The following is a 12,252-nucleotide window of genomic DNA, read 5'->3' on the forward strand; positions in this document are numbered from 1 at the left end:
GCAAATCTGTATGCATGACTTTCTGCAGTTTGCTCTACTGTTAAAATCTCAAATGGATCAATATTGAAAAAGTAAAAGAAGTGAAAATAAGGTGAAGTTTAATGAACACAGGGATTCCTGCCTAACTAAACTAATTCCTAAACTAGTCTTAAAGCAGAAACAAGTAAACATAACATGTTTTAGCTTCATTCTACATTAGAAAATAGAGATTTCACCAGAAAATGAACACTTGGAGTCCGGTGTCACGACCTCACTGTACAAAATATTTTGTCAGCTATCTTTCTTAGAATAAAATATCAAAAAACACAGAAAGATAAATATGCACTTCTCATACAAATGATATTTATGAACACCATGAATAATGTCTTCCAAATCATCTGAAATTATGGCTACTTTACGTTACTTGGAATTATGGAAAGAAGTTCAGAAAAGTCCAGTGGTTCTATTAGTCTTCTAAGCAGGTTGCATTGGAAATACACTTCTAATGCATGACCAACACTACAAAAGTTAATATGCAATATTTCATCCATTTTTAAGCTATATAGAAATGAGCAGATATGAAAGGCTTTTACAGGTTGAAATCTTTCTATTTCCTTTTACATTTAGGTAATCATGACTCTTTCATAAACCTTAACAGAGCACAGTCATAGCTCTCAATTAGATTTTTACATGGCAGAAGAAATCATTACAGATATAAACATTGGATCTTCAGCCAGCCTTTAAGAAAGAGGTTCAATTAAGGTAGCTTTTTTTCAGCTCTTTCAGCATAGGACATAGAGCTTAATTATGATCATTCTGTGCAACTGTGAACCCTGTGATCTAATATTCGGAAACAGTTTAACAAAACTTGACTGTACTTTCTTGTCAGTGACTTCAAAATGAAAAACCTTAAAGGCGCTACAGTTATTAGAATTAGACCAAGAAAATAATAGAGAAATGTACAACTTGTGGGAAAAATACCAGCTAAATTCTTGAGGACAGATGTGAACCTGATGCTGAAACTAAGCAGTATAACAGAGATAAAAAATACCACTTGCCACTTGGGAAAAATGCTGTTACACAGAATGTAACACTGAACGTAACTTTTTTCTTTAAAAGACCTTTTAAAAATTGGAAGGATTTTTTTTAAAAGCAGTGACTATTCCCAAGGAATTCATAAAATAACAAGAAGTTGGGTTATGTATAGACTCACATAGGTAAGTAAGTCTATACATACAGTCTATACATACAGTGTATACTCACACAGGTAAATGTTAAAACCCATGCTAATTACAGAACAACTGAAAATGGCATAGGAATCTACGTTTTTACATAAATAATTATTTCACAGAAATAATATATCCTATTGAAGCCCAAATAGAATTAGTCTTTCTGAGACTGCAGGTAAAAACATGCTTTCAGTATGCAACAAACACCAAAAATCAGTAAATAGAAAAGAATGATTACAAATTTGAAATTAAAATATAATGTATGCCTACAGCAGAATGCCTGTACAGCAGGATATGAAAGCTTGGTCTTATTCATACCACAAGAAAGCTTTCTGGAATGGATAGCTTAATGATTTACCTCAGGTATAACCAGTAAAATATTTCATTTATAAAACACATATTACTATACATTAATACTCTACCTTGTCATTAAAACTTAATTGGTTTATCTTAATCCACTCTGATTTATCACCCAAAATGCCATCCCTGACTAACTATTACAATTTTTCTTTGGAAAAGGGTAATACCAATACTCAGACTACTACAGAAATATGACTATAAGAATGAAATTCTTATTCAGTAGTAGTCTTATTCAGACTACTACAGAAATATGACTGTATAAGAATGCTACCTTTTGAGAAGACAGAGAGAGAGAGAACTTCTATAAATAGAATGAACAAGTAGAAAAAAAAAATATTTGCTGCTCTTGACTTTGAGGATAGCATTGATCTCCTTTCCACTGTCCTCCTATCCAGGAAATAGGAAGGAAATAATTAATGAAAATGGTTTTCTTAATAGACAAGGACGAAGGAAACTTAAGAAAGGGGAAGACTATGTTATGCTGTTATTGGAGACAGTTGATAAAGGAAATGAATTCTACATCATGACGCTCTGTGGTGTGACAAGACACAAATGCGATAAGAGCTAATTTAGGTACTACTGAAATGAACTGCAACTCTAAAAGCAAAGTTTTGTGCCTCAGCAAATTATCAAACACAACAGAAGAGTCTTCCTACACATCCTCGGTATTCTTACTAGCAGCTCTATCCCACTTCCTGTGAAGGTAATAGTGCGTAAATAACTCTGGTGTTATGACATTATCCACACAAATACTGCCCTTCTGTCCTTTCATAGATTTCTCTTGGAAATGGTATTTGCAATACTACATTCAGATTGTTAAAATAGGAAATTCTACATTAAAAACATATCCTGCAATGTGCACCAGCATCACTGTGTAGCTACAAATGGAGACCTACATGTTTATTGCTCTGGGAAGCAAAAGATGAGATCAAGGAAGTCAGAATTAGAGAGGAAGCTATGGTTTCGGAGCACACTGACCAAGTAGCTGACACAAGTAATTTAAGAGAATGAAAACATATTTAGTCAATAACCTGAAAATATTTATTAGCTAGATACTGACCAAAGAAGATTGTTAACAAATATCATTCTTCTGATAAAGACTTGGAAGAGATTAGTAAACACATTAATGAGGGAGGAGGGGGAAATAACAATTACAAGCAAAGACAAGGTGGCAATTCCCAGTTTGGAGCAGACAGAAAAAGGTAACTTCTATAAATTTAATGAACAAATAAAATGTATTAGCTACTCTTGACTTTGAGGATAACATTGATTTTCTTTCCACTTTCTTTCCTCCTATTCAGGAAATAAAAGTCTTCCACAAACAGTGAAGGAAATAATTAATTAAAATGGTCTTCTTTAAAGACTAAGAAAACTTAAGAAAGGGGAAAACAGAACGAAACAGACTGCTGAAAGAAGAAAATTCATAAAAGGGAAGTTGAAAGCTACTATGGGAACTATGGGAGCTACTATGAAAGAAGAAAAGGGAAGGAAATAAAAGGAGATCAAATAAAGCTGTTTCTCCTTTCATGAATTCTTCTTGGAAGAGGGACTGTAGGAAGAAAAAGCTTAGAATTATTCCTGGCTGGAAAGGGACATCTGAAACAGCGCACACTGTGGGAGAACTCAGGAAGAGAGGAGACGACTGGACAGGGAGAAAGGTGCTACAAGTAACTATGAAGAATGAAGTATTAGACTAAGAAAATTATGATGCAGAGAGATTTTTTGGAACATCATATATAGAGGGCATTTTATGAAGAAGAACAAAGAATTGCTCCCACATTTCAGGGAAGTGGCAGTGACAGAAAGAATAAAGAAGCAGTAATAAAATCAGGAAGAAAGAGAAGGGAAATTTTTAACATACTTTTAGTACATGATATTTAGTGAACTTGAGTCCATTCAATACACACTGATTTTACACGTTATATAGAAAAGAATATTTTCTCTAATTTATCTCTGTCCAAAATTTAATGCCACTTAGGTCAACAAAGAATCCACTAATATAAAACCCAGTCTATTTCCAAACTGTCACAACTCTGAACTCCATGGTTTAGGAATAAAATGTAATATCTTTTGGTCTTTCCAGGACTGGAATGTTTATTACACATTTGCAAATATTTCATATGCCAAAGTTCACTTGTATATGCAAGAAAAGAACTGTAGATGAGGAATTTACTAGTTTTACTACGCATACGTGTAACGTATGTTGTGATTTTGACCTGTTTAGTTTCTCCACACTAATTAGCTCTTTGCATACTGTGAAACTGGGCTGCTTTCATACACAGATTAAAATCCCCTCATTACATAGCCACGTATGTCTGAGCTCAGCATAAGTATGTCAGGTGGTACCAGAGAAGATCAATCAAATGCAAATTCCCAATTTAAATTAATTTCACTTATAGCACTTGGAAAGTTACACAAGGTACTCTCTCAACCAAAACAAAATTAACAAAATATTGCATATGAATCTCAAGTCTGGAACAAAACACTTCTCTTATATTCAGATCTACTCATATGAGCCATCATTGCTATTCAGAGATCAAATGATTGCGAAACATTAAGATTCAGTTGACAATAGTCATTCATTTTCAAATATATGACCAATATTGTTATAAGAGTTGAGTAACTACATGTATTTTGATCTTTTTCTCTTTTGACTTTATAATTTTACTCTGCAGAAGTTTATAGCCTCTTACATGCTTATTCAACAAACAGCAAGGAAAGAAGAGCAAATCATATGTTATATATATACATGTATATTCAGTTGCGACATTTAGACACATTTTGGACTTAGAGCTAGTTTCTTATAAGGAAAATGTAGACATTGGGTGGGGGGGGATGTTCATGAGGTAACTATCTGTACTGTCCATTCATTAATAAATGCAGTATACTGTCTTTTTTCAGTAGACTGCATTTATTTTTTTCACAAAGCCCAGGCATAACATTTAAGCTTTCTTTAGAAGTATCTAGAACAAAAGTCATGTTTGCACCTGTCTATCCTGAATTAGTTATATATGTTTGTAGTGGGTTTACGTGGCAAGGTTTTGGTAGCAGGGAGCCATAGGGGTGGTTTCTGTGAGAAAGATCTAGAAGCTGCCCTATGTTTGGGAAGGGCCCCATTGTTTTCCAGAGCTGAGCCAATAAGCGATGTTGTTTGCGCCTCTGTGAGAGCATATTTAAGACAGGGGAAAAAAACGCTGCGCCAGACAGCAGCTGGGAGAGTCAAGGGAGTGAGAAAACAGCCTTGCAGGTGCCAAGGTCAGTGTAGAGGGAGGGGGAGAGGTGCTCCAGGCGCCGGAGCAGAAGTCCCCTGCGGCCTGTGGTGAGGACCATGGTGAAACAGGATGTCCCCCTGCAGCCCATGGAGTACCACGGTGGAGCAGGGTTCCATGCTGCAGCCCGTGGAGGAGACCACGGTGGAGCAGGTGGCCCTGCACCGACAGAGGCTGCCGCCTGTGGAAGACCCTGCCGGAGCAGATTCCGGGCCGGACCTGTAGCCCGTGGAGAGGAGCCCACGCAGGAGCAGGTGACCCGGCAGGAGCTGCTGCCCGTAGGGGAGCCAGGTTGGAGCAGTTTTCTCCTGAGGGATGGACCCTGTGGTACGGACCCATATCTGGAGCAGTTCTGAAAGAGCTGCTGCCTGTGGGAAGCCCACGCCGGATCAGTTCATCAAGGACTGCATCCCGTGGGTGGGACCCCACAGCACAGGGGACGAGAGTGACCGAGAAGGAGCGGCAGAGAAGAAGTGCTGTCGACTGACCATAACCCCCATTCCCCCGTTCCCCTGCGCCGCTCGGGGGGAGGAGGTGGAAGAGGGTGGATGGGGGGAAGGTGCTTTTGTTTTTTGTTTTTTTTTCCTTTGTTTTCTCACTTCTCTTGCTTGTTAGTAATAGGCAATAAATCTTACTATCTCCTTATGCTGAGTCTGTTTTGCCCGTTACAATAATTATTGCATGATTTTCTCGTCCTTATCTCAATCCTTGAGCCCTTTTCACATATTTTCTCCCCATTCCTCTTTGAGGAGGGGGAGTGAGAGAGCGGCTGTGGTGGAGCTCGGCTGCCCACCCGAGCGGAACCACGACAGTCTTTTTTTGGCGCCCAACGTGGGGCTGGAGGAATTTGAGATAAGGATGATAGTTGGTAGAAGTAACGGGCAAAAATACGTGCAGGATGATTGTTAGGAATGTACAAGTTGTGAAGAATTTAAGAAAGCAGTAACTGTGATATGTTAGTGTGGTGAAGGGACGAGGGGTGGTGTGTGTGCAAAATGTCCACCTTGTCGGTGCTGTGATGATGTTATGTTTATTTTGGTGTGGTGAATTCTTTTTCTTTTTGATTTAAGTGAAGTTATGTTTGATATTGATAGCAAAGTTATAAACTAATTTCAACAGCAGAGAAGCAAGAAATAAAGAAAATTGGTGGTATAATACAGCTCCTCAAAGAATATCTGAACTACACTTCTAACTGGGAAAAAACAAAGATCAGTACTTATTTTGCATTTCTGTTCACTTTGTAGCATCTTAACAGATGTAAAGAAACATGAGATCATTATCTAGAATAATGTAGAAAGCTACTGTTCCTTTGTATTTGGTTAATTTTGTAGACATAAGAGTGTAGTTGAATGAGGATATATATCTTGATTCTAGAATGAAAATTACAGGTTGTCTAGGAGTTCTGTGGAACATCTCTTAAACCACATGAGAATAAGAGTGACTCTCCTCTACAGTAAACACGTATGTGTGTACTGTTTTCTTCATATGAAAGTTCCCTAGTAACACACAAGGTTGCATTTCATGTCTTCTTATCATCTGTTCTTAAATGTAATATTCTTTTACATACAGTCAATAATACAACAAAGTGGTATAGCTTTGTGAAACATCATGTGGCATTTTCTCTTGTTAAAATATTGCTGAATAGAACAATTTTCCTTACCCATTTCAGACATCTCTGGCACAGTAACAATGTATGGTCCATCTGTAAATTTTGGTGCATTGTCGTTGATATCCTGTACTTTGATAATAAATTCAGATTCAGGCTCGAGTGGCTTGTTTGTCCGTCTATCAATAGCTTGGGCATGAAGCACATAGTGTGTCTTCTGCTCTCGATCTAGGCTTTTGGTTGAATGAATATCTCCTGTCGTGTCATCAATAATAAATATAGTTCCCGCTCCTTCTCCAGTAAGAATGTATTTGACTGATCCATCACCTTTGTCGGAATTGGAGTGCAGCTGTAGAATATATACACATAAAATCATATAAAATGACTTATCACGTTACATAGAAGGTTATTGCACAAAAAATACAAAAATTATAATATTACTGTTAACATTAATCTGCCTAGTTTGTAACCTTCTCAACTCTTGCTGTAATTTCTCATGCACTATTAATGTCAAGACAATCATTTTGCTCAGGGTCATGTCTGCCCCAGCATAACTCATTTTTTATTTCAAATTCCTATATCCATTCTATAAAACTTCCTTGAATCAAACATATTTTGGCAAATTGAATGTTTTTTGGTTTTGGTTTTTTTTTGGTTTGGTTTTAGTTCTTCAAGTTGATATCTTACAGCACTCATTGCTAGATACTTGGCCTTGAGCACTAAGCCTAAAGCAGTCACTCTGAGGATTAAGTTTGCTCCAATGATTGTAACTCAGTCCAGTCACCTATGTTATCTTCTATGGCCCCAAGGACAGCATCACTTACTACAAACAGAAACTGTCTAATTGGGCACAGACTGTCTGTACAGGATTTCTTCACCTCTCTACAAAACGCAGCCATTTCTTCTCTACCCCCTCTCTCTCTCTCTCTTTTTTTTTTTCTCTTTCTTTTTTTTTTTTTTTAATCACAGTCTCCTAATTTCCTTACAATTTAAATTATTTATAATGAAATAATGAACTTTGATTAATATTTCTGCCATTTTCATTGTTCCTAATATATACTTTGTGCTACAAAATATATGTAACATTTGAGTAGAAATGTTGTGAATAGAACAAAGCTTAAAATTTCTTGGGGAAAAAAAAAAAAAAAAAAAAAAAAAAAGGAAAAGTCCTTACGTACCCTAGTGTATTAACAGACTATACAAAATAGCCATCCATCTCAGTGCTCTAACTTGACTCTAATAAACTACCCACTTAGATTTAAAATGAATACATGTTCTCTGAGAGGGAAGGATGATTTTTTTTTTTTTTTTGCTAGAATGTGAAGCTTTGTGCTTGTATTTAAAACTGCTTTGAGAACTGCACTTATTGAGGTACACAATAAGAACAAAGTGATAGTGTGCAGCTAGTTATACAGTGATGGAAGTAAGAAGGGAAACTTTTTAATTCAATCTTATTCTTATCCGCTTGTCCTGACTATCTCCAAATATCTGCAATTATTGGCATTACTAAGTTTCTGTACTGAATTGGACTAAAGCCCAGATTGTCAATTATTATTTTTAAGCAATGGAACACAAGGTGTCAGCTTTCAGATTCCTTTCCGTTTAGTGTTGGGTAGAGAAAAAATAAGACTTCTGGAGGTTTAAACTGTCTCTTTTCTTTCCTTTTCCTTTTCCTTTTCCTTTTCCTTTTCCTTTTCCTTTTCCTTTTCCTTTTCCTTTTCCTTTTCCTTTTCCTTTTCCTTTTCCTTTTCCTTTTCCTTTTCCTTTTCCTTTTCCTTTCCGACTTAAACCATAAAATACAGAGGTGCTGCTATTTTCCCATTCTTTCCTTGCATCTTTCTTATCAGGTCTTTGTCTTGAATTTAAAATGAACTTCTTTTTTTTTTTTTAAAGGGAATAAGCATACACGACTTTGATGACATTTTTCATCCTGTCTGTATTAAATCTATGGAAATATGGTGACACAGTTTATATCTTGTCCTATAGGGGGTTCAGCAGGGTGGGTCTGAGGGGTAAGTGTAATAAAATTAAGATAATCAGCTGATATAAACCTCAGCCTAACTTGCTGATGCACATTATATTGAGCTGAGCTACAAGAAGATCTGACTGAATAACCAACATAAAACACCACTGTTGACTTATCTTTTATTTGTAAAAAAAAAAAAAAAAAAAAAAAAAAAAAAAAAAAAAAAAAAAAAAAAACAAAAAAAAAAAAAAAAAAAAAAAAAAACAAGAAAGAAGCACAGGAAGGGTCTGTTTCTTTGGCTTTGTCTTTAGAAGACAGCAGTAACCTTACACGTTTCCTTCTGAGTAGTGATGGGCAAAATTCTGGTTACATCTCTTATTAACTTCAGAGTACTACTGTATTCTGTTGACAAAGAAATAATGTATGGTAAAATGCCAGGGATTCAAAATTCCTAGAAAACCAAAATGTTCTCTGAAGAGATTTATTCCTAAAAACAGGAATAGTAGATATCCTGGCATTTAAATCCAAATCCGTTGTTATTCTATTTTTTCAGGTAATCAGAATGTTTTATGAATCAATTAAGAAAATGGTTACATAAATAACTAAGAAATTGATGGGCTAAGGAGCTGTTGCAGAATTTAATCAAGCTTTCTTCAAAAATCTGGAGTATTTTTATATCCAAAGAAGATGTACCATTCAGCAGAATACCATGCAGCAGAAACACATATTCACTGTGGTAGCATGAAATGCATGGAAGATTTGAAAAATTAACAATATCAGGTGTTTCTTGTTGTGCAAAAACAAGTATTTCACTTGTAATCTGTGAAGAAAATGCAGCTAAATTTTGAGTCCAAGGACTTTTATGTCTAACAAAGGTAAGAAACACAAAAGATGTTCAGCTGATTGTGTGGCCAAATTATATACTATTCCTGCTAAATATCATGTTACCCAACAAATGTCATTTGAAAAATGAAGGCAGGAATGTAATTAGAAGAAAGTTATATGGATATTAATAAAAGCTTGCAATGAGGTCTTTCACATTGCAGTTGTAAGGCAACAACTGAAAACAAGAGAGACTTAAAAGAATTGTCTCCTCCCCTATTTCCTGGTTATTTTGTATATTATTTGAAATACAACACTTTGATTTATGCCTTTTAATTTCTAATGCTAAATTTAAAATTCACATAGGAGGACTCTACACAGTATTTCTACTGCATAACAAAAGGGCCTTTCATTTGTCAGTTGCTTTATATTTCAGGTTTTTTTTTTCTGTAAAGACTATATAACTGTCTTCTTTAATACTTCTGTCTCAGTACAAATTGGCCCAGGTAGAAAAATATCAAGGCTTCTCTCAAACACTTATTTGCAACATGCGTTGTGCTGAAGAAAGCCTCTGGGAGTCCCCGGTTAAAACAATGCCTACCAGATTAATGAGAGATTCATTTCCTGTACCTGGAGCACTTCTTTCTTTTCCCTCTGTACCTGAAATCATCTCCACAAAAGGTGGTTTATTCCACAAAAGCATTTCTAGTTGCAGTAAATGTGATTCACTGACTAGGGTACAAATACATGGTTTGAGAGGCTGCACTTCTACAGCTACATGTATGTCTACGCTGTTTTATGAAAGACAGCAAGGGAGCAAACTCCTATGGACTCTTTTTATTCAGGACTTCATTAGACCCCTTTCAGACACATTTGACAGAGAGGGGGATGCCACTAAGCAATGCAGACTTGAGCCAACCTATCACCAGCCCTGTACCATGTTCATCAGTGAACTTGAGTGATCTTGGGGAAGTCATCTTAACACAGATTCCCTAGAAAGTATGTGGGCATTTAATTTCAGTGAGATGCCACCACCTCTGCCAATGACTACAGCAGGAGCACGTACACAGGATGAGACACTAATGTGCCATAGTAATGCAAATAAATAGCATAGCTAAACACAAAATCTGATGGTGGTTTTCCCCTGCTGTGACAGTCAGAGCCAGAAAGCTGCAACATCGCAGGAGTCTCATAATTTAGAAAGAAATACAAACACATTTCAAACCGAAACATGATAACTCATAATGTTGAGAGGAATAATGAATATAATCGGAAAGAAATACAAGAAAAAGATGCCAAACAATTACAACACAGCTCTATGATGATTATATATTGACCTGTGATACTAAGATTATTTATTGACCTGTGACTTAGTATCACAGGTCAATATATAATACTAAGATGCTGCTACTGAAAAAAAAATGTATTTTTTTTCCCTTCTGAAGTTGTTTCAAGTTGCTTCCCAAAGCAATCTCACCTCACAACCCAAACCTTACTTTGAAAGGATCTTGCAGACCAGCAATTTGTCCAGTTAACCAGTACAGTCTAATACAGCTTGGACCCACTGCCAGCCCCTCCTGTCCCTGCCCAGGCCCAGGCTCCATGGTGATCCCAGGGCCACCAGCCCCTGCCCCACTGAGGCCGCAGTAGGGCCTGGCTCCAGCTCCCCACAGCCCTGCCTGGCCTGACCATGGCCCCTGCCCATGGATCAGCCCAACCTTGGCCCAGCCTAGCCCCATAGAGATGCCAAGTGCCCATGGTGCCCTGCTCCTGGTGGGGTGCTGGGACGGGCCCTGCCTGGCCCACTTGGGGACACCCCAAGCTCCTGGCCCTGGGAAGCTGCCCCTCTCTGCTGCTCTGAGAGCATCATCTCTAATCCCAAAACTTCCAGTCTGTGCTGGCTCCAGAAGTCCTTGTGGAAATATAATTTCTATCCTAAACAGAGTACTGGCTTCTGAAAACATTACTTATTACTGTTTATTATGTTAAACTCTTAATGACAACATCTACACTAAATACTCTGCCCACAACCAGAAGTAGTCAGAAAGTAATTAATTTTCATCCCCTGTTGGGGGTGCTTTATTCCTGTATTTATTTCTCTGAAATTTTACCTATTTAGGAAAAGAAGAAACTGAAAATACTAGCTGAAGAGCATAACTGGAATGTCACCTTTATCAACCCATTGAGCTTCACTTCTTGACATATTTAATAACAGGTTGTCTTCAGGATGATTTATGATGGTTCCTCAATCTTTAACTAGCCTATATCAGCAGTGTGTGACTGATTTAGTAGAAGAGCAAGCAAGGTGTCCTTGTTTTCCTAAGACTTAAATATTTTTCTTCCATCAGTCCAATTAAATTCTTAACTTTCTTTTACTATGCCTGCACAAACTGCAGAAAGGCTACATTTTTCAAAGACATCATTTGAAGAGGTATAACAAACTTTTCAGCTAAAATTGTTCTTTTTTTTTTTTTAATTAAATTAATTATATTAAATTAAAGTTTCAGATGTAGTCTTAAGTATTTGTCAGAAGTCAAATGAACACAAATAAAAACAAACTAGTGGACAATATAGAAGTATGGACCAATGGGAAAGAAACACAAAGATGAGTGCCATGAAAAATAACCCCAAACTAATTCAAAAACTGAGAAGCATGGGAGAAACTTTCCTTCTTCTCATGGGATGTGGTATGCTAACAACTCCCAGCCATCATCAAGCTGCCCTGCACTGAGGAAACAAGTGGCAACCAGAAACAAAGTATGACCAGAATGAGAATGAAACTTGGCTGGGAGGGGCAGTAAAGTAGAAGAGCCTATTTTTTAGTGATAAAACAGCTTCCTTCTTTTTGCTTTAATTGAACAATTAGAATTCTTGGTGTCTTCTGTGGGTGGCACTTTAAGTGGACTAATAATGGATTTTACCAAATTTTACTGGACTACCAAAAAAATCTTGGATATGAACATAAAATTTGTACTGTTCTGTTTAAAAAATAAAAAATAAAAATGAAGAGATTGCCAAACA

The 12,252-nt window shown here is 36.8% G+C and overlaps 1 protein-coding gene across 2 annotated transcripts in view; it reads right to left on the minus strand.

Moving 5' to 3' along the window:
• Positions 1–12,252, minus strand: part of CDH18 (cadherin 18) — a 464,051-nt gene that overhangs the window by 153,333 nt on the left and 298,466 nt on the right. For both annotated transcript variants that reach the window (XM_032183266.1, XM_032183265.1), the window contains exon 5: positions 6,498–6,792. In XM_032183266.1, the coding sequence (XP_032039157.1) occupies positions 6,498–6,792 (295 nt within the window). The remainder of the gene's footprint in view (positions 1–6,497; positions 6,793–12,252) is intronic.

The sequence above is a fragment of the Aythya fuligula genome, chromosome 2 (assembly GCF_009819795.1).
Source record: "Aythya fuligula isolate bAytFul2 chromosome 2, bAytFul2.pri, whole genome shotgun sequence".
NCBI lineage: Eukaryota > Metazoa > Chordata > Aves > Anseriformes > Anatidae > Aythya > Aythya fuligula.